At 44.7% G+C, this 27,856-nt stretch overlaps 1 protein-coding gene across 1 annotated transcript; it reads left to right on the top strand.

The window, feature by feature from the left end:
- The first annotated feature begins 766 nt into the window (after nucleotides 1–766).
- On the top strand, nucleotides 767–27,392 carry CHAF1B (chromatin assembly factor 1 subunit B). Its single transcript, XM_079155195.1, is given in 15 exon segments — nucleotides 767–2,485; nucleotides 3,155–3,287; nucleotides 4,917–5,034; nucleotides 5,379–5,482; nucleotides 8,908–9,004; nucleotides 10,572–10,656; nucleotides 12,607–12,700; nucleotides 17,121–17,190; nucleotides 17,285–17,376; nucleotides 20,797–20,871; nucleotides 20,874–20,941; nucleotides 20,943–20,959; nucleotides 22,293–22,724; nucleotides 25,947–26,041; nucleotides 26,537–27,392. Coding segments are annotated over 15 exon segments (1,701 nt in total). The 5' UTR covers nucleotides 767–2,359; the 3' UTR covers nucleotides 26,632–27,392.
- Nucleotides 27,393–27,856: the final 464 nt, after the last annotated feature.

The raw sequence follows: 27,856 nt of genomic DNA, 5'->3' as shown, positions 1-27,856 counted from the left end.
AGCGTGTGCCACTGCGCCCGGCCTCACTTTACCTTTTAATTGTTACTGTTTGTGTACATTGCTCCTGGAAGAGGAGTCTCTATTTTACTGATTTTTGAAATTCCAGTGACCAGGATGGCCCCTTTAGGGGTGGCCACCCTCACCTACTCCTGAACACATTTTGATGTCTTGGGCAGGTCTCCAGAATTGTTTCCCCACCTGACTTACTTATCTTTTATGAGACTGTAAATACCGAAGGTTAAGTTTGAGCTTTGCTCACCACCGAGGATCCAGTGCCAGCACAGGGTCTAGCATACAGCAGATGCTTAGTACATGTTTGCTGCAAGAGGGAACCAAGGGAGTAAGTGACTGAAGGAAGGAATCGGTGGCCTCATCCAGCCTTTCATGCCCGGGAGCGCTTGCAGAAATCCACTTCTGCAGGAGGCGCTCTCCTCCGGACCCGCGGGTCCGCGCTGGCCCAGTCTCGGCGCCCGGGGCGGGGCACGCTGGAGCCCCGCCCACCACAAGGTGAGGCAGCCCCGAGGCCCCACCCACCGGGAGGCGGAGCCTGCGGCGCGCGGGAAGCGGCGCGCTCGGCGGCGGGAGCTGGTGGTGCGGCGGACCGGCCGCGTCCCTGCAGGTACGGCTTCCGGGGCTCGGACCCTTGTCCCTGCGGACTTTCGGGTCCCGCCGCGCCGGGCAGAGCGGGCCTCGCCGAGGACCGGCGGGCGGGCAGACTGCTGGAACCGGGATGGCTCCGGGGCGGTGCTCGTGCGGGCGGCCGGCCCCGCCCCGGCTCAGCCCCGCGCGGCCTCCTCCCGCCAGGCCCGGGAGGGCTCCGTTGCCCAGCGCCGCGAGCCTGGGGAGGGGGCTTCCGGACCCCGCAGCCGGTCCCCTCGCCCTTAGGCGCTGCCCGGTGAGCGCCCTCCCTCCGGAGGCGGCCCCAAGGTAGGCCCTGCCCTGGGCCCTGGGCACGGCGCGCCCTCCACCGAGCGGGCAGAGCCCCCGGGTCGCCCTACCTGTCGTGCTGTTCCGGATGTAGCCCGAGCTTTTGGAGGCTGCTGCTCAGGGAAGCAGTTTAGGTGGAGCTTGCAGGTATCCACGTCGGATGGTAACGTGAACATCCTTTCCCAGTACAGCGCGCATTTAATTTAATTTATTTTAACTTATTTTTATTTGTTCAAATTAGTTATTATACCTTACAGCAGAATGCATTTCGATTCCTTGTACACGAATGGAGCACAACTCTTCCTTTCTCTGGTTGTCCATGATGTAGTCACACCATTCGTGCGATCATACAGATACTTCGGGTAATGATGTCAGTCTCAGTCCACCATCTTTCCTACTGGCCTGACCCATTCCCTCCCCTCCCCCTTGGCCCAATCAAAAGTTCCTCTCCATTCATCCCCCTACGCCCATCAAGGATCAGCATCCACATAGCAGAGAAAACATTTGCCTTTGGTTTTTTGGGATTGACTTATTTTGCTTAGCATGATAGTCTCCAACTCCATCCCTTTACCTGCAAATGCCACAATTTTATTCTTTAAGACTGAGTGATATTCATTGTGTATATATGCCACAGTTTCTTGATCCATTCATCTATTGAAGGGCATCTAGGTTGGTTCCATAGCTTAGCTATTGTGAATTGAGCTGCTATAAACATTGATGTGGCTGCATCACTGTACTATGTTGATTTTAAGTCTTTTGGGTATAGACCAAGGAGAGGGATAGCTGGGTCAAATGGTGGGTCCATTTCAAATTTTCTAAGGAATCTCCCTACTTTTTTTTTTTTTAATGGATCTTTACTTTATTCATTTATTTATAAGATGCTGAGGATTGAACCCAGTGCCTCACACATGCTAGGCAAGCGCTTTACCACTGAGCCACAACCCCAGCCTCTCCATACTGTTTTCCAGAGTGGTTGTAATAATTTGCAGTCTCACCAGCAATGTATGAGTGTACCTTTTTCCCCACATCCTCACCAACACTTACTGTTAACTTGTATTCTTGATCATTACCATTCTGACTGGTGGGAGATGTTATCTTAGAGTAGTTTTGATTTGCATTTCTCTAATTACTAGAGATGTTGAATGTATTTTTCATGTATTTGTTGATTGATTGTATACCTTCTGTGAAATGTCTGCTCAGTTCCTTAGCCCATTTATTGACTGGGTTATTTGTTTTTTGGTGTTAAGTTTTTGAGTTCTTTACATATCCTGGAGATTAGTGGTCTCTCTGATGTACAGTGTACGTTTTAAATGGTTAGCAGGATTCCTGGCCTCACACTGTTATTTAATTCATTTCTAGTGTTTTTTCAGCTTTCCTCTGCCTTTGGAAAAAGAACACCGAGGAACCTTTTGCTCCATCAGTACTCAGGAGGATGAAAGTCATCACGTGTGAAATAGCCTGGCACAACAAGGAGCCTGTGTACAGCTTGGACTTCCAACATGCTACGACTGGGCGGGTCCACAGACTGGCGTCTGCGGGGGTGGACACCGCAGTCAGGGTAAGTGGGTGCAGAGATGGGAAGACACCATGTGGAGGCCCCTCTTGGAGCCACAGTTTTTATTCTTTTACTTAAAACTTATGGCAACCACCTCAGATTGCTCTGTCACCTAGCCCAGAATGCTAAATTCGTAGAACCTGGAATGAACAATGAAAGTAAAAGAGAGTAGTTTTTGTTTTTGTTTTTCTTTTTATCTGACTTGGAATGAAACCCAGGGCGTCCTGTGTACTAGGCAAGCACTGTATCACTGAATTACATTCCCAGCCCTTTTCTTAATTTTATTTTGTGGCAAGGTTTTGCTAAGTTCCCCAGGCTGACCTTGAACTCACAGCCCTCCTTCCTCAGCCTCTTGAGTATCCAGCTACAGGTGCACCGGGGGAGAGTAGCTTTCTTATTTGAGTAATAGTGTCTACATTGTTGCAACTGCGTGCCCATTATGTTAGAATCCTGAGTTGGGTTCCTTTGGGGTGACAGTTTGGTCTAGAAAGCTGTATGAGGGATAGCAGACATGGGACTGTTCGTGGTTTGATAGGAGAGATTCCTTCATTTTATGTTTCAGAAGGAAAATTGCATATTCTTGCTGAAAATAAGCATAGAAATGTTTCAGTACAAGCAAGGTAGTGAATGCTCACTCTTTGTTTTTTTAAGTGAATGTTTTGGTATCAACAGATCTGGAAGGTAGAAAAAGGACCAGATGGAAAAGCCATTGTGGAATTTTTGTCCAATCTTGCTCGTCACACCAAAGCAGTCAATGTTGTACGTTTTTCTCCAACTGGGGAAATTTTAGCATCAGGAGGAGATGGTAAGTATTGTATTTCAAAAATCCTTAGAGATCAATATAGCAGCTTGTCTCATGTTGTGAGATTTAATCTAAATATCCTTTTTATTTCAGGTATCACTGACATTTAGATAGTTCAGTAAAATGCTGTTTGGGTGAGTGAGTCAGAGTGAGGGAATGGAGGATAACAACATTAAACTTAAAAGACCTGCTTGAAAGCAGCTCCTTTCCCACTTGCTTCCTCGAGGCTGGTTGGTGTCAAGTAGGAAAGGTGCTTGTCTTTTGTCAGAGTTGCAAGGGAACAGTTCTGGCCCTGTTTGGTTGTTAGTTTAGTATCCGTGGTGTTAGTTCCATGGCTCTGTATAATTAATAGGCTTCAGGAGTTACTTTAATGAATGACCTTGTAATTTGTCATTGTTTGGTAAGAGCAGATGGATTCAGAACTTCTGTCTGTATTTAAAACTATACAGAAAAGTATACCTTTTTATAATACTTTCAGAGTCTAATAAAACAAATCTGTGTTTTTATTTGGAAAAAGGGGAAAGGGAAACGATTGAGTTCAGCGCTATGAGACCCAGAGTGTGGCATATATGTTGTGTGTGTGTGTGTGTGTGTGTGTGTGTGTGTGTGTGTGTGTATTTTTACAGCGAAAAGTAGGGGGTGGGAAATCACTAGGGAGGCCCAAAAGCTGTCTCCTGTGGGGTTGTACAGGACAGCTTTGGTTTTTCTGGCCTTGAAGACCCAGAAACCTGCTATTCTTCAGTACATGTAGAGTATCCATCTGTCAGAGCCAGTCTCCTCTCAGACACTCCCAGACTAATGCATGCAACCAGGGTTCCAGTTAAGTTTGAGTGGGACACATTTGAATGTACATTTTGCCCGTTCATTTACTTTTCTCCTGTAAACATTTCTAAACAGGAAGCCAAGTCATTGTCAGAGGTTATGTATTAAGTATAGAGTCAAAATGTGAGGAATAATCAGACACAAGATCTAGCTGGCATCAGGCTAAGGTACTTGGTAAATCCATAATGAATTGATTGTTGACACTTAAATGGAGCATACCATGTGCCAGGCTTCATGTTGTGCTTTATGCATATTAACTCATTTAACACTCACCAAGCCCAGTGAGGTATACTATTATTATCCTCATTTTATATTGGGGGAACTGAGGCATCAAGATGTTCAGTGATTGGGCTGGGGATATAGCTCAGTTGGTAGAATGCTTGCCTTGTGAGCACAAGGCCCTGTGTTCAATCCCCGCACCGCCAAAAAAAAAAAAAAGTTCAGTGACTTACTAAAAGTTACAAAGGAACAATTTGTAAACCTTTGCATTGATGGGTCTTTGCCTTTCTTTTTTTTTTTTCCTATTCAACTACATGTAGTTTATGCCTTAATTTGTTAAGGCAGTGGAGTTTTGCTGACCATGGGGAACCTTCTTTAAGGTGATTTTGTATAGCTCTATTCCAAGGTTGATTTTCTGGAATGTTAGTTTAGAAGACAAATCTATTCTTCCTGTCCAGATACCTAACAAAAGTGAACATCATGACCACAGTGTCTACTGAACAGAACAGATGTTGTTTAATGCCCTAAACACCCAGAAATGAAGGAGTGTGCAGTGAAGCATGGCTTATCTTAAATCGAATCACTCCACAGATGCTGTCATTCTGTTGTGGAAGGTGAATGATAACAAGGAGCCAGAGCAGATTGCTTTTCAGGATGAGGACGAGGCTCAGCTGAATAAGGAGAACTGGACTGTTGTAAAAACCCTGAGGTGACCTGAGGAGGGATTGTGGGAGTGATTTACCTTTATCACCTGAGTGCATTAAGTAGAATATGCCTTTTGGCCTTTATATTTAACTTAAAACTTACTTAAATGAGACAGTCATAAGATAATAAAAGATTAAAAACATGATTAAAAAGGATTTTCTTCTATAAAATTTTTCTTAGTAGAAAGTAATCAATATTAAATATATAAATACTTCAAAAACAGTTGTTTATAGCTAGGGCTAATATAATTCTTGTGGAAATTTCTAGAATCTCATGCTAATGCATGGCTCCAGAGTTTGTGTTTAAAATTTTAATGACCGTTTCCTTTTTGTCCTCTTTGGATTCTAGGGGCCACTTAGAAGATGTATATGATATTTGCTGGGCAACTGATGGAAATTTAATGGCTTCTGCCTCTGTGGATAACACAGCCATCATATGGGATGTCAGTAAAGGTAAGAGATATTTTTGTTATTAGTAGGGGATAGAATATTCTAAGTATTTAAAAAAGCCTAGCCTGCTTTATCTTTAAAAGCCTTAAGTAAAGTTTCTTAAATGAACTAAATTCATTGGTTACCCCACAGAAGACAGATTGGTCCCATCTACTATGGGTCCAGCTCAAGTTTTAGGGCCCCAGTCAGAGCGTAGGCGGCTTAGCAGTGGTGTTGTGAGTGACTGGTGCCCATGGGAGGCAAATCTCACATGCCTAGGAGGCAGACATGAGGGTGACAGGCATCCGCTTAGGACTTAGGAAGATTAAAAGCCTTTTGTAATTAGTGTGGCATTGCATGCTGGTTGATGGGGTGGGTGCGATCAGATTTCTGTCTTGGGAAAGCTGGGGGCATCCCACTGCCCCTAAGGACTTTTTCTCTGTGCTGGGAGCCAAGAGCCATGGAGAAGGTGCAGTGGTGTGTAAGTAGCAGTGAGTTCCAGAGCCAGTAGTGGAATTCCCAGCCGCCTGCATCCCTGCAGTCCTTTGTTCTCAATGCTTTCTTCTCACCCAGTCCCTTCCTGTACTCTTGTCTTATGTGCAGGCAGCTCACGGTCCCACACCCCAGTGCCTGGCTGGGGAGTCAGGCAGCAGACGTGGCGTTTGCCATTGCTGTATACTACATCAGTTCAGTTTTCATCTATTCTAAGAATCTTCCATCTATCTGTCTGGGCCATCTTTCCTGCCTAATCTCTGTCATCCTCTCACTAATCAATACCCAGTATTCTGGCACAATGAAGGACTGGTGTTACTGCCTCTGCCCTCTCCACATCTGGCCATTATCCTCAACGATTTCAGTTCTGTGAGGCCAGAGCATCTAGTACCCCCGTAAGCCAGTTATAATGACCTTGAACTCTGCGAGTGTGCTGGCCACTGCTGTAGTTGCTGGCAGCAATGGGTCTGAAATGGCTACACTGTAGTGGGGGCGGCAGACAAATATGCAGAATGTGTAATGTCAGCATAGGTGCTGTGCAGGGCCATCTGGGAGAGCCGCTGTGAGCTTGGGCCTGATGAAGCGAGAGAGCGAGCGTAGGGAAGAGCGCTCCACCTGTGGGGACTGTAAGAACAGGCCCATGGCTGGAGTCGCCTGCCATACCCCAGGAACAGGTGAGGTAAATGTGAGGGAGGATGGGCACGACTCAGGTTGGAGAGGTGAGGGGCAGGTCATGTAAGGCTGTGGATTTATCCTAAATGTGTTGGGATGCTGATGAAGCATTTTGAATAGTTGAGTAACATGACTTTTTTATGCTTTAAAAAGATAGCTTGCATTCCACATGGCCAGTGGACTGGGGGAACACACAGGTAGTTGGGATCCTGTTGGTGATATGGATGAGGTTCAGGGGAGTGGGGATAATGGTGAGGGCTAGGGGTTAGTGACAGAATGCACTGGTGACAAAGGATTTGGTTGGGTTATAATTTGAAGAAAGACTTGATAGGACTTGCTAATGGACTGGCTATAATTCGAAACTTCTGGCACCCAGGTGAATATTGGGCCATTTCCTGAGATTCAGGACTCTGTGGGGAGAACAGTTTTGGCAGGGCGACTGAAGTTAAGGCTATATCTTAGAACCTTGTCACTTAACTGTTCTGTGAATATTGATCTCAACCAAGTGTCCTACCCTCTCGCCAAGACCTCATCTCCTTCAGGGTTTTGAATGTGTTTACTCCTCCTCAGGGCTTTGTTTTCCCGTGTGCTCAAATTCTGAGTCCTCGGCTTCCGGGTTTTCAGCCCCTCTGGCCTGTTAGTGCCCTTGCCTTGCTCCGCAGCAGGATCATACACCAGCATGTCAGTCCCTCTGACCCCTCTCCTTACATCTCATCCACCTCCGCAAACCCCAGCCTGGGCCGAATGCCTTTGCTTCAAGCCTGCATTCCTCGCCTGTCAGGGTCAGGCCCACTGGCCTTCCCCACTGGCTATTTTGACCTGCACCGGTCTCTTGCATGCCCTTCTCACCCCACCCCTTAATCCCTGCAGACTTCCAGAGAAGAGTTTCAGAGAGAGAGGAAGTGCCATCAGGTAGAGCAGAAGGGCAGGCAGTTAGACTGAAACGTGTGTGCTGCAGGTCATGTGTGAGCGTCACTGGCAGCTTGAAGGTTTTCAGTGGTGGGGGAGTGATAGCCACGTTGCAGCGAGCCGGGTGACTGCGGGTGCAGAGCTGGGAAAGGCACCTGCAGACCACTCTCGCGGCTTTCCTTGCTTGCGTTGTTCTTTTTTGAAGAGTGACAGGCCTTCGAATGATGACTTAAATTGTCACTCCCATTATGAAGTGTAACGGTCTGGCAGACCTGAAAGTTTGGGGGCCAGTCACATTACCTGGAGGGCAGACAGGGAGCCTCATTTTGTTTACCCATTAGCAAAACGAGTAAGAAGTTAGATTACCGGGATTTCAAGCTGACGTTTGTTGCAGAAGAATCCGGGCTTGGAGCTGCCTGGGCACCCAGTGTGCTTGCATCCGGTGCGATAGGCTCGTGTGTCCAGTTGGTGGGAGCCTTTGTGTTGAGCACCAAACCAGTCTGATTAAGGTTGATGACAAAAGATGAGGGGACGGGCACAGTAAAACGACAGGGAACCCCATCAATTAGTTGATTGCAGTCTTGCCGTGGTTAAGGATTATGGCATTACACAAATGACATCAGAAAATACTTAAAATGCAAGAAATGAACAAATAAAAAATTGATGAAAAAAAATGGTAAGGCTCCATGACTCCTTTTCTTTTTATCCAGGGAATCTCTGTGAGCTGCTGATTTTATTTTCCAGATATCTTCCTCAAAGTCTCTTCGCCATCCCTATTAACATGGCTGCAGTTCAGGCCTTCTTAGCTGGACTGTATCAACTCCTGTGGCTGTTTTCGTCAACTTTTCTGAGCCTCAGCTTCGTCTTTAAAACGTGGTCACTTCCCAGTTGAGTGTTCTTGGCCCACACCTTGATGTCTAGGGCCTTCTCCTTGCCCACCCGTAGGGTGTCTGATTCTGTCTCCTGTCCTCCAGATTTGGCCCTTACCCATTATCAGTTCTCAGTTACTTGTCACTGTGCCATTGACTCTGAGCTCAGCTCTCAAAGAATACCCCGCCTGTCCCCTTGCATTTCCCCTGTCATCCTGCTGGACATGGAGACATGGAGTCTTCTCTGATGCTTACCCCTGCCTCTCCTCTGGCCTGTCTTGTGTTGTACCTGCTGAGGCTGCCCTGGTTTTCCATTCTTCTGTCAGCTGGAGGGTGGGGCTGTGTGCAGTCGGCTCTGGGTCCTCAGCCATCACAGGCTTGGAACAGACTGTCCCTTGATGCCTGCTGAATGATACCGTGGAGTAAAGGGAATAATATTTAAGTCATAGTTTATATAATCTGTTCCCAAGTTGGTTTTGGTAATGCTATTGTGTGCTTTTTTTGTAGGACAAAAGATTTCAATTTTTAATGAGCATAAAAGTTATGTCCAAGGAGTAACCTGGGATCCTTTGGGTCAATATGTTGCTACTCTGAGCTGTGACAGGTATGTTAGTATGTGGCAAGTTGTCTTTGTATTGCTTGGTATTTTCTGCAGAGGTGTTTTTATTACAACCAAGATCAATTATAGTCTAACCCTGATTTTTTTGTTCTTGTTTTCATACTCTCATAAAAAGTGGGAACTGATTAGGGCAGTTACCGTACAGAGTTAGCCCTTGGTGAATCTTTATTGAGTGAGTGAGTAAATGTAGGAAGAGCTGTTACATTTGGTTTCACAAGAGAAATAAAAAGTCTTTTACGGGCTGGGCATTGGTACATGTCTGTAATCCCAGTGGCTCAGGAGCTTGAGGCAGGAAGATTGTGAGTTCAAAGCCAGCCTCAGCGACAGTGAGGCGCTAAGCAGCTCAGTGAGACTCTGTATCTAAGTAAAATACAAAAAGGGCTGCGGATGTGGCTCAGTAGTTGAGTGCCCTTAAGTTCAATCCCCAGTAACCCCCCAAAAAACAAAAATAAAAAAAGCCTCTAATAAGAAAGCTAGTAAAAGGGTGGGAGTATTCATCCCCGCCCCCGTGGTGAGATTAGACCTAGGGTCTCGTGCATGTTAGGCCAGCGCTGTACCACTGAGCCACATCCCTAACTCCTGAATTTGACTTTTTGATGATAGTTACTGTTATAGGAATTTTTAATGACTCCATTTAAATTTATTAGAAATTAAATATTTTTGTCCTTCCTGAAAGGAAGTCTTGTTGCTGTGTTTATTGGTATAATTGCATTTACTTATGTTCTTAGAACAGAGATCAAAAAAGATTGGGGAATCCAGGTGTATTATTTAACCCATTAATTCCCAAGTTTTTAATTCTGTGAATATTTTAATGAAATTGATTAAATAGGTGGGAAATCTTAATCTAGAGCTTATATACTATGTAAATTATTATTTAGCAATATTGTAATTAATACAATTAGATTCTTATATATAGTATATTTATTCCACATCTGGGAACATAGAACAAAATAGGTTAATGCAATGGTCCTTTTGATATTCATCCAACTATTTTTAACTAAAAAATTGAATTTATTATAATCCTGATATAAAAGCAACTTGTAGGAATTAGTGTTTATTTTTCATAGAATCTCTTCTTGTATTCTGGATGCTGTTTATTTTCTAATATTTGTATTTTGTTCAGGCAATCAGGAGTACCCAATTTGGCTAGTAAGAATAATATGAGTTAACAACCAGATTTACCTGCTGGAGTTTTCCTTAATCTTCTAAATCTCTGAGAATGAGACTCTTTAATACAAAACAAACTTCACTATAGTCATACAGATTGCCACCAGGACAAATGTCTGAGACCTGAAGAAGACTGTCTTACTTGAGAAGTTGAAACATGCACTGAAAATAAAATCATAACATTTTTGCCACTGTGTAAAAAAGTTCCCTAATGTTGTCCTTAAGGTCGTTAATATTTGCCTCTGTCGTAACTCTTCAGTTAAGTCTAAATGTCATGGGTACTGGTCTGCAGACTCAGGATTGTGGGGCAGTCGTAGATTGGTTATGGATCGCTTCTGTATGATCATGATTCATTTGCTGGAGGAGGAAAATCTTTCTTCCACAGGGTGTTGCGGGTGTACAGCACACAGAAGAAGCGTGTGGCCTTTAACGTTTCGAAGATGCTGTCTGGAGTTGGGGCTGAAGGAGAGGTACGATATTATGACACCCTTTCAGAAGTACACTAATGGAGGCTTGGGAAGCAGGGGCTCCTCCCGCCCCCTTGTAGCTAAATCACTGGCCTCAGGACTGGACACCTGGACTAACGGTACCACAGGCTTCCTCTTGGAATGGAAGGGGGCTGGTCTGTATGATGGGGACATCTGGGGGCAGGGGAGAGCCAGTGGTGGATGATTGTGGTTTGCAAGCTGGCTGTACCATGGAATCATCTGGGAGGCATTAAAAGTGAGTGTTCCCTTGATTTGAGGTAGCAGGGCCTCCAGGATTCTCAGGTCTAGTCAGGGTGTTGTGCTACTGATCTGGGAAGATCCCTGTACTAAGCAGTAGAAGGCAGGTTGGGTAGTGGTGCACACCTGTGATTCTAGAGGCTGCGGCAGGAGGGTGCAAATTCCAAACCAGTCTCAACAGCTTAGACCTTATCTGAAAATTTAAAATATCCCTCAGTTTAGTCCTCAGTGCAAAAAAAAAAAGACTACCACTACCTGTTTAAAAAACAAAAAAAGGGCTGGGGACATAGCTCAGTCAGTAGAGTGCTTGCCTTGCAAGCACGAGACCCTGGGTTCGATCCCCAGCACCGCAAAAAAAAAAAAAAAAAAAACAAAAAACCAAAAAACCAACAAAAACAAAAAAACAAAAAAAAAGCTGGGTATGGTATTGCACACCTGTAATTTCAGAACCTTGGGAGGCTGAGGTAGGAGGACTACCAGTTTAAGGCCAGTCTCAGCAACTTTGTGAGTCCCTAACCAACTTAGCAAGGCCCTCTCTCAAAATAGAAATTAAAAAGGGCTAGAGATGTAGGTCAGTGGTAAATCACCCCTAGGTTCAATCTCCAGTACCAAAAAAATAAGGCAGGTGGGTTGAACGTTTCCTCTGTGGTAGCAGATGGTGCACTACCCTGCAAGTCAGTGGAGAGCTCTGACGGAGCCAGCATAGACCACAGGGCTGGTAGTTAGGAGTAGGAAGGATCTGGAAGAACTACCAGTAGGACTCTGTTCCTAGAGCAGTCAAGACTTTTGGCAGATGCTCAGGTGAAGGGGAGCCGCAAGGGGACTTGGTGCAAACCCAGCCCGAGGGACCAGGGAAGGCCCTGTTGGGGTGCGAGCTGACTCTCACTGAGAGGTTGGGTCTATAAAGAAAGAACTGTAATGTCTGCTTCCTCAGGGTCTCGAGAATGGAATGCTAACTATTAGGTGTCAATAAAGGTGGCAGAGGCTGTCCCACCAGATGTTCAAGAAATGTCGTAAAACTCAGGTAAAGAGCACAGGTCTCCTGCTTCTCCTCAGTCTCACGCCCCAGACAGACCACTGGGGTGGGTTGGTGTGCAGTTTTAGAGTTTTTTTTTTTTTTTTTTTGCAGTGCTAGGGATCGAACCCAGGGCCTTGTGCATGCAAGGCAAGCACTCTACCGACTGAGCTTTCTCCCCAGCCCTTTACAGAGTTTTAAAAATGATTATACAAGCTGGGCTCAGTGGCACACACCTGTAATCCCAGTGGCTTGAGAGGTTGAGGCAGAAGGACTGCGAGTTCAAAGCCAGCCTCAGCAATAGCAAGACACTAAGCAACTCAGTGAGACCCTGTCTCTAAATAAAGTACAAAATAGGGCTGGGGATGTGACAGTAGTTGAGTGCCACTGAGTTCAATTCCCAGTACTGCCCCCCCCAAAAAAAAAGATACACAAATATACACATATATAGACACAGATGCACATATATGGCCTTCCTTAACAAAAAGAGGTGTTTGGGTCTCATGATTATTTGATTTGTAATATGTTTCAGTTTTATTTATTATTATGTCATTAATAAATGGTAAGTCTTTATTGTGTAAATCTTTATTGGTAAGTCTTTATTGTGTAAATAAGATTTATTGTGTAAATTTATTGTGTAAATAAGATTTGGAATAATTTTTAAACTTCGCACGCTACAGGTGAGAAGTTACCGGATGTTCCATGATGACAGTATGAAGTCCTTCTTTCGTAGACTCAGTTTTACTCCTGATGGATCTTTGCTTCTCACACCAGGTGTGTTTGACAGCTTTTGAACTAAGGGTGTGATGGCAGAATGGGGGTGTCTGGCTGCTGTTTTGTGATGCTTCTTTTCAACTCAGTGAAGTCTGATCAGAGCATTGGTCCCCAACTTGTCTGCACATTGCTACCTCCAGGAGAGCTCAGAAAGATAATGCTAACTGTGTCCCCCTCTAGAGATGGGGGATTATTGGTATGGGGTGGGTTGCCTGTGATTCTTATATTCAGGTAAGTTTGGGAATGATGAAACTAGAGTGATAAACAGTTTATTCTAGATAAATTTTATGGTAAAAAATTTTACCACTAAAATGTTTTAATGAATGATTTTTTATTAGACATGTATGTGGAAGTCCTAGTTCCAAAGCCAAAGATAAATTATTTTTTTGTTCTTCTCAAGAATGAAGCCACCTATTATGACAGAATTGGAGAGGGACGAGATTGGTTGAACTAACCTGTGGGAGTTGTAGTTGTCAGATCTGAAGTCAGCAAAATCTGCAGGGACAGACAGATTTCTTGTCTCCAGGAGGGCAGAAGGTCGGCCTGACATGATCAGGCAGGGCAGGGTTTGGCTATATTGTCTGCAGAGATGTCCGCTGATCTGTGTGGCTTGACCACCATCCTCAGCATGAAGGTGACAGTATTGCCCAGGTCAGGATTGCCACCAAGAGACCCAGGCAGGCGGCCGGGAGTCGTTCATGCACGTATGTGGTGAGGCTCCAAGGAACAGTGAGAGCATTTTGGGGACACTGTGGTGCAGGAAGTCTCAGGACCAAGGGAGTAGTTGCTAATGTTGTTTACTAAAGTTACTCACTAAAATATTTTTATTAAAAATTATTTGCTAAACTTAATAAAAATCCTTTACTAAATGACAACTCTGAAAATATCTTTAGTTAAAATCAGGTACCAGTTGGTATTTGCTATCACCATTATTTTTGTGTGTGTGGTGTTAAGATAGGAAAATAGGAAAATGAAATTTCCCAGATCAGAAGAGATAAACAAGTTTTTGTGCCTGTGATAGGATTGTATTTATAGAAAATCCAAGAGATAATATCAGGATTACAAAAAAAGAATTTGATAAGGTGGCTGGTATTGGGAAAATACATAAAAATCTGTATCTTCTCTTCTGCAGTAAGTCTAAGAAGGGGAAAGAGGAAAAATCCCAGAGGAGCTGCAGGTGTAGCCAGGTGGTGGAGTGCCCACTTCACATGCATGAGCCTCTGGGTTCAGACCCAGCACCGGGGAAGGATCCATTCACGTTAGTGAAAAACCCATAAAATACATGAAAGCGATTCATAAGAAAAGGCTCAGAGTGTTTATGAAAAATTCTACCTGTGGTCAAATGTTAAATGTTAGACATGTATGTGGAGGTCATAGTTCCAAAGCCAAAGATAAATTATCTTTTTTATTCTTCTCATGAATGAAGCCACCTATTATGACAGAATTGGAGAGGGACAAGTTTGGATTTGATTATTAAAGATTATAAAACAAATGTTATATAAATGGAAAGACGTCTTCTGAAAATTAGCACCAGTTTAATTTTCAATTAAAGTCCCATTAGAGGTTTTTTTGTTTTGTTTTATGGTACTAGGGATTGAACCCAGGGGTACTTCACCACTACTGAGCCCCCCCCCCCCCCCGCCCTTCTTAAGTTTTGTTTTAGACAAAGCCTTGCTAAGTTTCCCAGGCTAGCCTTGAACTTGGCATCTTCCTTCCTCAGCCTCCTGACTAGCTGGGATAATAATGTGAGTCTAGAGGGTTTCTTTGTTTAATTAGATGAAATCTCAGCTTTTTTAGTAGAATAAATGCTGACAGATAGTCAAGGAAATATGAGAGGAAAAGGAAAAAAGAGGGCGTTTGCCCCACCAGATAGCAAAAAACACTCTGACACTGCTGTTGTCAAATCGGTATGGTATTGGAGTAGGACTATACACAAAAACTAGTGGGCTAGATCAGAGAAACCAGAAATAGGGACATAAGGGAATTTAACATTTGACCGCAAGGTGGAATTTCAGGGGAAAAGTAGAGATCAAATGAATGGTACTGAATAGCCAACTGTATGAAAGAAGGTAAAAAATTAATTCCAAGCTGGGCATCATGGTGTGCACCTCTAATCCCAGGGTCTTGGGAGGCTGAGGCAGGAGGATCACAAGTTCCCAGTTCCAGGTAACTCTCAGCAACTTAGACCCTCAGCAACTTTGCACGACCCCGTCTCAAAATAAAAATTAAAAGGGACTGTAGCTCAGTGGTAAAGCACCCTTGGGTTCAATCCCCAGTACCAAAAGAAAAAAAAAAATTTCAGGTAAATATAATACTTAAATATAAATACAAAATTATAGAACTCTTGCAAAAAATATCTAGGGGTTTATTTTAGGAATGGGAAAGACCTAACTAAAACTTGAAACTCAGCACTCCTAAAGAAACAACAGGTCTGTTTGCATTTTAATATATAGCTTTGATAATGGCAAAAGATGCAGCAAGTTGAACCAGTGGACAGATGATGGAACTGGAAAATAATATTTCTATTTGTGGTGTCAGGAAGAAAGGACTGCTATAAATTATATATAACAGTCCCAAACACCACACAGAAGAAGAAAATCTCAGGAGAAAAATGCAGTTTATAGAAGAACAAAGCTACACATTGAGCAGACCACAGGAAAAGATTCTAAAACTCAGTAGGGAAGTACAGATTGAAGTATCATAACAATGAGAGGTCTCTTTATTTCCTTCAGACTGGAAAAATAATAATACCTATTGCTGATGATCATGCGGAATGGGTACTATTGCTAGGAGAGTGGATTGCCTTTTTGGGAAGAAGTCTGGTAACAGTGGAATTCATATGTCATCCAGTCCATCTGTCCCACATCTGAGACCCAATTCCTTAAGAAGTGAATGCAATCTGGAATCCAACCTGAGGGTCATGGAGCCTCCCAGGGTTTGGCAGAAGCCGAGACCTTTAGCCCAGAGCAGGCTGCCCATTATCTGTGAGGGAAGACCTCACCAGAGGAGAAAACATTTTAGTTAGTTGTTGAAACATGAATAAACATTTGCCAGATGGCTAATAGTTGGAATATAGTGATAGGGATAAGCATTTCAGTTTAAATATGGTAGTAAAAGATACATAACAAAATTTACCACCTTAATCATTAAAAAAAGAGAAGTGAATGCATAGTATGTAAGAGTGTGTTTCAAAGATGTTTATTGCAAGCATTGAGGTGGTAAAAAACCCAAAACAAAGCAGTACGTATTAAGAATGGAGGTAGTTTTATACCAGCAGATAGTATGTAGCTACTAAGAAAAAATGCGTTAGATCTGGAGATGTAGCTCATGGTAGAGCATTCGCCTAGAATGAGGCCCTGGGTTCAATTCCCAGTTGCCAAAAATAAGTTAATACAAATTAACCTTCATGAGTAGTTGGCTGAGACAAGCAAAATAAGGGAAAGTGTAATATCTCATTTCTTAAGTGGACTACAAAGAGGCCATCATGTAGCTACACACATGATTGAGTTATAACTGACTGTAATGGTTACATTTGAATAGAGGAAATATAAAAGTGACATAACGGGGGCTGGAGATATAGCTCAGTTGGTAGAGTGCTTGCCTTGCAAGCACAAGGCCCTGGGTTCAATCCCCAGCACTGCAAAAAAAGAAAAAGAAAGAAAAGAAAAAGTTACATTAGTGGTTTATTAAAATGGATTACCTGGAGGTAGAAAAATGGACCAGACCACTGGTACTGCTGACTGCTCCTGCTAACAGATATGAAATGGTCACATATAAAATAATATGTGTATGTGTCAAGATATGAACATGGAGAAGGGAGGAGTTTCCAAGAGCATCTGCATGTGACAGCCTTTCCTGACCGGCTCTGCCCTGGCTTTCCGTGCACCTGGGTGAGTGGGTGGAGCTGTCAGCTGTTCTCCAAAGCAGTCAGGCTCTGCAGGCGGCTGGGGATTTCTGACTGGCTCTGTCTCCTGGCTGCCTCAAGGCTGGATCAGGCGGGTGGGGAAAAGCCCAAGTCTCAGTCTTTGGATGACAACCAAGGACTGAATCCCAGGGGACAGAGTCAGGCCTCCTAGGTGGATCCTGAGCAGCTGCATCTGGTTTCAGGCTTCATCAGCTGGATTTGCCTGGATTCTCAAAAGTTTTATAGCCAGGGCTCCCTACTTTATGTTTTTTCTGACTCCTGTTCCCAGGGGGCTGCCAAGCCCTCAGGTGAAGATGACATGTAGGTAGAAATGGAGTAGAGGGTCAGACCAGATGGTGAGGGAATATTTGTATTTGTGTTCAGTCACAAAAAAACATCATGCAGAGAATACCATGTCGGGAATACCTTTACAAACCAGAATCGAAGGCTCGGGAACTTGTTGGAGAACAGTGTAACCTAACATTGACTCGCCTCTCTCTCCCTGCTGTCCCACAGCTGGATGTGTGGAATCCGGTGAGAATGTAACGAATACAACTTATGTTTTCTCCAGGAAAAATCTCAAAAGGTACACAATAGAGGGAATATTTGAGATGCTTGCCCTTTATTTGTGCTTTTGCTGAGCATCAGTATCTATTGCTAAACTATGTTTACTCTTTTAGGCCTATTGCTCATCTTCCATGCCCTGGCAAAGCAACGCTCGCTGTTCGCTGCTGCCCGGTCTACTTTGAATTGAGGCCAGTAGTGGAAGCAGGTACCTTCAGGCACAGTGCTGTGCTGTGGTCTCTCTGAGGCAGGCCACTGGTGGGGGTGGGGACTTGCGTGTGATTTGGGGAAAGGTGTGTATGTGGGTTTGGTTCTCTTTATTTTTTTAGTTGACAGTTAAAAATTGTGCCTATTTATGTTAACATGCCCTATGATTTTTTGATACATGTATGCATTATATAAAGTTCAAATCAGGACATATGTATCTCAAACATTTATCATTTCTTTTATTTGGTACTAGGGATCGAAGCCAGGAGCGCTTAACCTCTGAGCCATATCTCCAGCCCTTTTATATATTTTTATTTAGAGACAGGGCCTCGTTGAGTTGCTTAGGGTCTCGCTGAGTTGCTGAGACTGATCTTGAACTCTCAATCCTCCTGCCTTAGCCCCCTGAGTTGCTGGGATTACAGGCATGAGCCAAATTTCTGCCGGCTATAATTTCTTCGTTGTGAAAACATTGAAAATTCTTTCTTGTAGGTTTTTTGAAATTCACAGGCTAGCGTTATCTGTAGTCATCATCCAGAGTGGAACTGTCTCCTGTTCTGTAACTTAGTTCCTCTTGACCAACCTTTCCTCATTCCTCCCTCTCCCTCGTGTCTGGTGATCACTGTTCTGCGCTCATCTTTTATGAAATCATCAGTTACTTTGCCCTTAAAAGCCAGAGCAAGGACTGATACTATCTACATATATGTCAGTGTTTTTCATTGTCCAGAATACATTTCCTTGCTTACTGCAACCTTAGAGAACCTAAGTACTAGATTTGTATTTCCACTAGTTGAGTGTCATTCATTATTGATTTTCTAGGCAGTGAAGTGATGTGTGAATTGGGTTTGTTATTAACTCCCTCCCCAGCTGCTTTTAAGATTTTCCTTTTTATCAATGACTTTAGGCACTGTAATTATGATTTGCTTAGGTGCAATTTTCATGTTTCTTGTGCTTGAGGTTCATTGAATTTCTTGTCTATCAGCTTATAGTTTTTATCAAATTGGCAAGTATCAGCTGTTCTCGAAAGTGATTTTTCTGTCTTCCTCTTCATCAGGGACTTTGATCACATGTGTTAAGCTGGTTATCAATGGCTTATTGATAACCGTTTCCTTTTTTCAGGTTTTTTTCCCTCTCTGTTTTAGTTTAGAAGTTTTGATAGCTGTGTTTTGAGCTCACTACCTTTCCTGTCTGATCCGCCCTCGGTCCCTTCCAGTGTATTTTTCATCTGTGACGGGTAGTTTTCATCTCTTGAAGTTCAGTTGAGTCTTTCTTCTACATTTCATGTCTCTTCTTTTTTTTGGTGGGGGGGGGACTTGTACCGTAGATTGAACTTAGGGACACTTGACCACTGAGCCACCTCCCTAGCCTTATTTTGTATTTTATTTAGACAGGGTCTCACTGAGTTGCTTAGTGCCTCACTTTTGCTAAGGCTGGCTTTGAACTTGTTATTTTCTGCCTCAGCCTCCCAAGCCGCTAGGAATACAGGTGTGCACCACTGTACCCAGCGTCCTATGTCTTTCTTTCTGGTTTTTTTTTTTTTTTTTTTGTGGTGCTGGGGATTGGACCCAGGGCCTTGTGCATGTGAGGCAGGTGCTCTACCAGCTGAGCTACATCCCCAGCCCCCATGTCTCTTCTTAACATGTTGCTTTTATCTCTTGCTTCTTGAGCACATAGAGTATAGTTACAGTAACTTTTGATGTTTTTGTACAAAAGGTTGTTTTTTTGTTTTCCCTCTCCCAATCGTGGGTAATATTTTCCTGGTTCCTTACATGCCTGGTAACTTTTCAACTTACACAAACATTGTGAAATTTACTTTAGTGGATACGCTGGATATTTTCATTCCTTGTGTTTTTGAGGTCTATTCTGGGATGTAGGGAAGGTACTTAAACATTTTGATTCTTTCGGGTCTTGCTTTTAAGTTCTGTTTGGTGGCATCACAGCAGCATTTGGTTTTGGGCCAGTTTTCCTACTCATGAGGCAAAGCCTTCTGAATAATCTATGCCCTATGAAATGTGAAGCGTCACACTGGTGACTTTTTGTACTGTGACCAGAATTCCTGACGTAAACACTTAAAGGAGGAAAGGTTTATTTTGGGCCTTGGTTTCAGTCTGTGGTTAGCTGGCTCCAAGACAAAAACGTGGTATAAGGTGTGGCGGAAGCAAGCTGCTTATGGTAGCCAGGAAGCAGAAGAGGGCAGGGGAGGGGCTGGGAAGAACATAACCCTTCTGGAACCTGCCCTCAGTGACATGAACTTTCTCTAGCTGGGTCCCACCTCCCAGAAGTCCATTCAGTGAATGGATTAATCCATCAAATCCATCAGTGAATTAATCCACTCATGAAGTCAGAGCCCTCAAAATTCAATCATTGCCTGAAAACCCTACCTCTGAACCTTGCTGCATTGGGGATCTTGCTTTCAAAATACCCATTTGTGGGGGACATTCCAGATTCAAATCATAGCATCCATGCTGGCTGGATTTCTGGCCTACTGTGAGCTTCAGGGATTGCTCTTTGTTTCTCTAGCTCTTGCTCAGCCTCAGGTACTGTCCTCCCAGGTATGCACTGCTCAGTGCTCAGGTTATTACTCAAGTGCCTCAAGCTCTCTGCAGCTCTCTCTGTAGCTCTCTGTCTCTGCCGGTGCACGCTTGCTGCTTGGCCTTTCCCAGCTGCCTGCTCTGTCTTCTCGACTAGGGGTCTGTGAGGCCTGACTTGGGCCTCTACCTCTCCTGGTTCTAGAAACACCAGTCGTAGGACCTAACTCACTTGCTTCATCTCTCAGAGGTTGTCCTTTGTTGCCTAATGACTGGTGTCTTCAAAACTTGCTTTAAATATTTTACCTGGTATTTTAGTGGTTTTCAAGTGGAAGGGAAAAGGTGGTCCCTATTATTCCATGACTGGAAGCAGAAGCTGGTTTTGACTTTTTAACCCTTGAGGTGAATGAATATAGCCAGCTTGACAGCGCCTTGTGACATCACCTGAGAGAATGTTTCTAAATAAGCCTTATGTTCCTTATCAGAAAGTGGCCACTCAGGATGACTTCTTTCCCTTGTCTGTCTTTGGACCTTGGTGCCCATCAGTCTCTGGCACACTGTCCTTACTGTTGTGTTCCTGTGCACATCTCTTATCCATATATAAAGAACTGAATTCTTGGGCTGGGTAGCTCAGTGACCGAGCGCTTGCCTAGCACGTGTGAGGCACTGGGTTGGATCCTAAGCACACATAAAAATAAACAAATAAAATAAAGGCATTCTGTCCATCTATAACTACAAAAATTTTTTTTAAAAAACTGAATTCTTTGTAAAGAACAGCAAACTGATTTTTAGTAAAACTATCCTTTGCATTCCATGGGAGAGGGCGTTTGGAGGGAATTGGTCGTTTCCTTTGGGAACTTGGTTTTTTGGTCTGCTCTGCCCATCTTCCCCTGCAGACCAAGGGTCGCGTGAGCCGGCCATGGAGCTGATGAGCCTGCCCTACCGTGGTGGTGTTTGCAGTGGCTCTGAGGATCTGTGCTGCTCTATGACACACAGCAGCCTTTCCCCTTTGGCTACGTGTCTAAAATACACTACCACACCCCTGAGTGACATTTCATGGTGAGTATTGCAGTGAGCAACGGCGGAGAGAGTCTCTCGACCTTATACCCTTGGGCTAAGGGGCATGTCATTACTAAAATGGCCCTTTTGGCCTTAGTCACCAATTTTTCTAGAAGGAAGACACACTGAAAGGAAGCGGGTGGTTCTGGTTTGCTGCCGTGCTTGCAGCTGTGGGTTCTGAGGCCACTCAGGTTGCCCTGTGGGACAAGTAGAGCTCTGACAAAGGGCGAGGCCCCAGGGATTTCCTGTCATTTGGGATCATGGTGGGCCCTCTGAAGGAAGCTTTTACTGGCCAGCTGCCGGGAGTGGCATCACTTGGTACTCTGCACCCCCTCAGCCGCCTTTTGGTCCCTAATTCAGCCTCTCTGTTGCTTGGCTCAGCATAGCTCTGCTTCTTACTCTTTACGAGTCTTTTTTTTCTGGTCTAGGGATTGAACCCAGGGGTACTTAACCACTGAGCCATACCCCCAACCCCTTTTTAGTGTTTTATTTAGAAACAGGGTCTCACCGAGTGCTTAGCTCCTGCTAGGTTGCCGAGGCTGACTGAACTCCTGATCCTCCTGGCTCAGCCTTCCCAGCCGCTGGGATCACAGGCGGGCACCACTGCGCCCAGCACTTTTTTTCCTCTGTCCTTTTATTTATTTTTTTATTTTTTCAATCTTGGGAAAGAAAAGATCATGTCATTTTTATTTATATGAAAGTTAACAGTGCAGATGAGTTGTGGTGACTTGGGAAGTTGAGATAGGATCGGGCAGGGAAGCTGCATGCTCTGTGTTAGTCAGCTTTTTGCTGTGACAAATACCTGAGAAAAACAACTTAAAGGAGGAAAGAGGTTTCAGTCCGTGGTCAGCTGACTGCATGCTTTGGGCCAGCGGTGAGGCAGAACGACGGGGTGGAAGGGTGCCACAAAGCCAAGCCTCTCGCCTCCTGGCAGAGAGGGAGAGGGTGCCCAGGGCGGGGACAGGATGTGACTCACCCCTCCCTGCCACCCGGTGATGAGCACGGGGGACGTTCCAGAGCCAGACTACTCCACGCTCCTTATGGAGCTTGAGCCGCACGTGTCTGGTGGTGCCTTTCCCCCTCATGCCTTCAAACAAAGTTATGATTTTGCTCCAGCTTCCATTTTCTTCTGTTGGTTTATTTTTGAGACAAGGTCTTGCCTGTTGCCCAGGCTGGACTCCTAGCTCCTGCCTTCGGCCCCTGAGGAGCACATAGTCACAGGCTGCTGCGCTCCGCTCCTCAGACTTTATTTTCTGACTAGTCATGAGGTTGTTAACCTGGGTTGTAGATGTCAGAAAAGTCTCTAACTTTTTTCTCTACTTTGGGAACCAAGGTCCAGCGACGGGGCCTTCCTGGCCATTTCTTCCACAGATGGTTATTGCTCATTTGTGACATTTGAGAAAGATGAACTTGGCATTCCTTTGAAAGAGAAGCCTGTTTTGAGCATGAGAACTCTTGATACAGCAAAGAAAACTAAAAGTCATATGAACCAAGGATCTTCACCAGGGCCCAGATTGGGAGAGGGGACCCCCAGCAGCAGAAGCCACGACCCCAGCAGTCCCTCTACAAGTCCCTCGCCAGCTGGACAGTCTGCAGCCCCAGCAGCCGTCAAGGACACTCCCTCAGTACCTCCTAGCATCAAAAACTCCTTGCCAGGGCCTTCAGAGGAGAAGACCCTGCAGCCCAGTAGTCAAAACATAAAAGCCCCCCCATCCCGGAGGGTCACTCTGAACACATTACAAGCCTGGAGCAAGACCACCCCCCGGTAAGCACATTTGACAGAATAAGAAGACGACATTGTACAGTGGAGGCCCTGGTCTGCTGAAGGTGGAAGTCTGCAGTGAGACTTCCACTGCTGAGAGGCTGCTTGACATTACGTCTGATGGTGTCACCTTCTTGCTCATAGGCCTCTGCCAGTTCTTCTCTTCCCAGCCACCGTTTATGCACGCAGATTGTGATTTGGTCATAGCCTGACATCTGGGACTGTAGCCACTTGCTGTCCTAAGTGTCTTTTTTTTTTTAAATATGTATATACATATTTATTTAGATGTTGACAGACCTTTATTTTATTCATTTATCCATAGGTGGTGCTGAGAGTTGAACCCAGAGCCTCACACGTGTAGGCCAGTGCTCCACCACTGAGCCGCAGCCCAGCCCTGCTCAGTGTCTTGTCTGTTCCCAGGGCGCACTCTGCCTTGGCAGCCTCTGTGCCAGCCTCTTTTGGGCAGACCTGGACATCTGTCCCCTTGGTGATACCAAAGTCCTCCTGAAAGACCCATCTGAATGTGTCTTCATTCTTCAAGGGCTTTGTGACCCTTTAGCGCTTTGCTCTGTCACTACCCATGACATTTAGTAGCAGGTTTATGCCTCAGTTTCCTCTGTTCGATTATGAGTCCCGTGAGGGCAGGAGGTATGTCCTCATTTTGTACCTGTGCTCTTTTGCCCAAGATGATACCTGGTGCTTCATGACAGGTGGAAAATAAAAGGAGTACTATGATAGCTTTCTGTCACTGAGACAGAATATCTGAGACAAGTCAGATATGGAGGAGGACAGCCTTTGACTCCCAGTTTTAGAGATTTCAGTCCATAGTCACTTGGCCCTGTTGCTTTGGGCCTGTGGTAGCCCAGCCCATTGTGGCAGGAGCACGTGGTGAAGGAGGCTGCTCACTTATGGAGTCTGGGAAGCAAAGTGAGGGAGGAGAAGGCCAGGGAAACCAAACCCCCTTCCAGGGCACACCTGCAGGGATCTGGCTTCCACTAGGGCCACAGTCTTAGGACCAGGCCTGCAGCAACACTCAGTCGAGCCAAGTTCCTCCTTTTTTTTTTTAGTTACTGGGAATTGAACCCATGGCTCGTACGTGCTAAGTAAGTACTGAACTACATTCCAGCCCTTTTTATTTTGTTTTCTGATAGGTTCTTGCTGAGTTGCCCAGACTGACCTTGAACTTGAAATCCTCCTGCCTCAGTCTCCTGAGTAACGACTTACAGTGTACCTCTATACCCATTTTATTTTATTCTTTTTTATTGGTACTGGGGATTGAACCCAGGAGCACTTAACTCCTTTTAAAAATTTTGAAACACAGGGTCTTGCTAAATTGCTTAGGGCCTCACTGAGTTGCTGAGGCTGCCCTTGACCTTGTGATTCCCGTGCCTCAGCCTTCCGAGTTGCTGGGGATTACAGGCATGCTCCAGGATACCTGGCTGGTTTATTTTATTCTTGATTAGCACGTAATAATTGTACATTAATGTGGGGCACCCAGCAGTATTTTGATACATGTATATACATCATGCCCTGATCGGATCGCCTTAAACACTTAACATTTGCATGCTGAGAACATTCAGAATCCTGTCTTAATGCATACTGCTTGTTGTGACATCACCCTGCTGTGCAGTAGGACAGCAGCACCCATTCCTCCTGTCTAACTGGCGTTGGACCCATGGCCAGCCTTTCCCCAACCCTCCTCCTGCCACCCTGCCCTCCAGTTCCTGGTGACCATTTTCCTATATTCTCGGCTTCTAGGAGATCAGCTGTTTTAGGTTCTAGGTGGTGGGACCACGAAGTCCTTGTCTTTCTGTGCCTGGCTTCCTAACGTAATGTCCCCCAGGTTTCTCCATGTTGTTGCAGATGCCCAGAAGCCCTCCTTTCTGTGGCAGAGTAGTGCTCTGTGGTTTATCGGGAGTGTCTTCCTGAGCCACCTGGTCACAAGGAACAGAAGGTCCCAGTCTGATGAAGAGGGCTCCCTGTGAGGCTGTGCTGTTTCTCTGCCTTCCTGCCAGTCTGCCAGCCTCGTCCACGTGCCGTCCCTGCCACAGGGCTGCTTGGCACGTCCTGGCACCAGCCGTGCTGGCCCCTGGTTTTCCTTTCCTCTGTACTTCCAATGCCCAGTTGTCCCCTTTGACTCTGGGCACTTCCCTCTCCCCAGTCCTCTACTCCTCACGTGCCAGCTGGACTCTGGAGAGGGAGCTGCAGGGCAGGAACGGGTGGTGAGGTGCCGCAGGAGCAGGTCCTCATTCTCTGCTGGTTCCCACCTCTTCGTTGGCATAGTCATAGTGTGGTCCAGGTGTAGTGCCCATGCTCAGCTCTTGTTAATCTCTAATTTCTACAGAACAGCAGTGTGTGTGTATTTAATATTTCTATTTGTTTTTAGGTGGGGAAAGGTATTCTTTGAAATATTTTTATATTAAATTGCTTTTCCTCTCTTGACTTTTCTGAACTATTTACCAAATTTCTTGTAGTTGTAATTAAAAAAAGAAAAATAGTCATTGAAAAATTAAGAATCAGTTTCAAAAAGGATTACCTAGGGACTGAGGTCAAGGCTCAGCCTGGCACGTGTGAGGCACTGGCTTTGATCCTCAGCACCGCATAAAAATAAATAAATAAAATAAAGGTGTTGTGTCCGTTTACAACTAAAAAAAATACATTAAAGAAAAGACAAAATATATTTTAAAAAATATTACGTTTTGGTGCTTTCCATGTGTAGAAACTGACAAACTATGTATGCAGCATTCAGCAAGGTGCTCACTGGACCGTTGTTAATTAACAGAAGTCAGCTTTTGCTTAAAACTTTTAGATAACTGGTTATGGTTTGAGTTGACCATTATAGATGTGACAGTTACACTTAGTAGATGAATGTAATCCTTCTAAATAAATGGGCACATCATTATAGTTAATGCCTGGCACTATGTGATCAGCTGAACTTTTTTTTTCATACTGAGGATTGAACCTAGGGGGCCCTTAACTACTGAGCCACATCCCTACCTATTTATTTTAATTTTTATTTTGAAACAGTGCCTTGTTAAATTGCTGAGGCTGGCTTCAAACTGGCAGTCCTCCTCCTGCCTCAGTCACTGGGTTTACAAGTGTGCACCACTGTGCCTGGCTCAGCTGAATCTTTTAAGTATTTCCTTTGGTAGTTTTGAAACTTAATACCAAACATAAATAATTTTTGTGATACTAATGAGCCATCCTTTCATTTTTTTAATCAAGGAGAATAAACTTAACACCCTTAAAGACAGATACACCACCAAATTCTGTACCAACCAGTATAATTTCCACCTCTTCCACAGAAGAAATTCAATTAGGTAAGTGATGTCATTAATGGTTTAATGCTTCTCTTTTTTTCTTTTAGACATTAACACTACCCAATTTTAGGTCAATTCTGAGAAAGCAAGGATGCATCTTGTTAAAGCTGTCTTCTAGGAATCCTGCCTCCATGTTTGTCTCACGGAGTAAGGCAATCCCTGTTCAGGAGGAATGGTCTGGATTGGGTGTCTGGACCTGATAACTTGATGATTCGGGCAGAATAGTTTTGTTCTGGGGCTCTGCCTCCCATAGGGTGTTTAGCAGCATCTCCAGCTTGTACCTCCTGCCCTGTGACGTTCTCAAATGTCACCAAACATGGCCCGCTCTCCCCTGACAGTCACCCTGATTGAGAACTGTGGGACAGAGCCATCTTAGCAACGCAGCTTCTTGCTCGGCCGTCCCGTTCCTCAGCTTGGTTCTGTGTTTTGTTAGTGTCAGCTCTAAGTGCACAGAAGTCCTCACTGACTTGCCAATTTTGTTTATTAATATTTCAGAGATGCCTGGAGACTCTCAGGGCAGTCCTCCAGAGCTCAAGCGGCCCAGACTCGACGAGGACAGAGGAAGCCCCCAAAGCCTGGACTCTTGCTAGGACTCAGTGTTGTTTGTGGGCCTGCTGGGCAGGCGCCTGGGTGGGCAGCAGGGCAGCAAGGAGGGAGACGCCCAGGCCAGTGGCATTGGAGCCGAACAGACACTCAGAAGTTGATTTCTGTGACAGAAAAAAACACATGTGCTGATTTTTCTCCAGAAACATGCATGCTTTTGTATTTGGTATCCATCTTTACCATGGGGATGTGGCTATTGTAAAAGACTAAATCCTCTTTTTGATGAGTTTCTGAAACTGGATCATTCAACATTATCTGGGGTGAAAATCAGTAAATCCTCCTTTGAAACAGTCATGAAAGTACAGCTGTGCTATGGGGGACTTTCAACACCAGAAGAAAGAAGAGAGAGTGATTTGAGGGGGTTTACTGTTGATTTTTAGAATGTTTGACGTGATTATTAGATTTAAGTTTTAATTAGTTATCAAATTTTAGAAGTTGTGTTTTTTTTTTTCCTGATTTTAAAGGCAATAATGCTCATTTTGGAAAATTAGTAAGCTATAGTGAAGACAAAAAGTAAGTGGGGGATAGAGGTGGGAATCCCTAATGATCTCACAATTAGAAGAAACCCTTGTTGATTTTTTTTTTTTTTTTGTGGTGCTGGGGATTGAACCCAGGGCCTTGTGCATGTGAGGCAGGCGCTCTACCAACTGAGCTGTATCCCCAGCCTGCCTTGATTTTTTATTTTTTTAGCATGTTTTCTTAGCATTTTAATGAATTTTTCTTTTTAAAGACAGAGCTGAGATTTTACTTCAGATACAATTTGTATTTGAATAGGTTAACTTTTTAGACTGACAAAGCAAAAAACCAAAAAACTTATCAATTTGTCTCTTGCTTTCCCTGGGACCCTGGAAGATCATATGTTCTCTTTTTCTCTTAGGTGTAAGTGTGAGAGTTGGCACTGGGTATAGGAGGGGCTGAGGCCGGGTCTCGGGAGTTTGGAGCGCTTAGCTCAGGAGGTGCCGGGTGGTATGGTCGAGAGGTGGTTAGTCATCCCATGGCAAATGGGCTGAACTCACTTCAGAAGCCAGTGTGGCCACTGCTGACAGAAGAGTTGCACGAGGCCTGCTGCTTCTGTGCGTGGACTTGACTAGCTGTGCAGATGAGGCCAGTAAACCCTGAGCTTCCTTCCCAGGCTGGAGCAGACCACAGGGTTGTAGCGGAGATGGGCTGAGGAGAGGAAGAACATTCTTCTTAATTGCAGCAGCAAAGAAA

This window comes from Sciurus vulgaris, assembly GCF_902686455.1.
Source record: "Sciurus vulgaris genome assembly, chromosome: 10".
NCBI lineage: Eukaryota > Metazoa > Chordata > Mammalia > Rodentia > Sciuridae > Sciurus > Sciurus vulgaris.
Note: the sequence above shows the minus strand (reverse complement) of the source record. Positions and strands in the feature narration are given on the sequence as shown.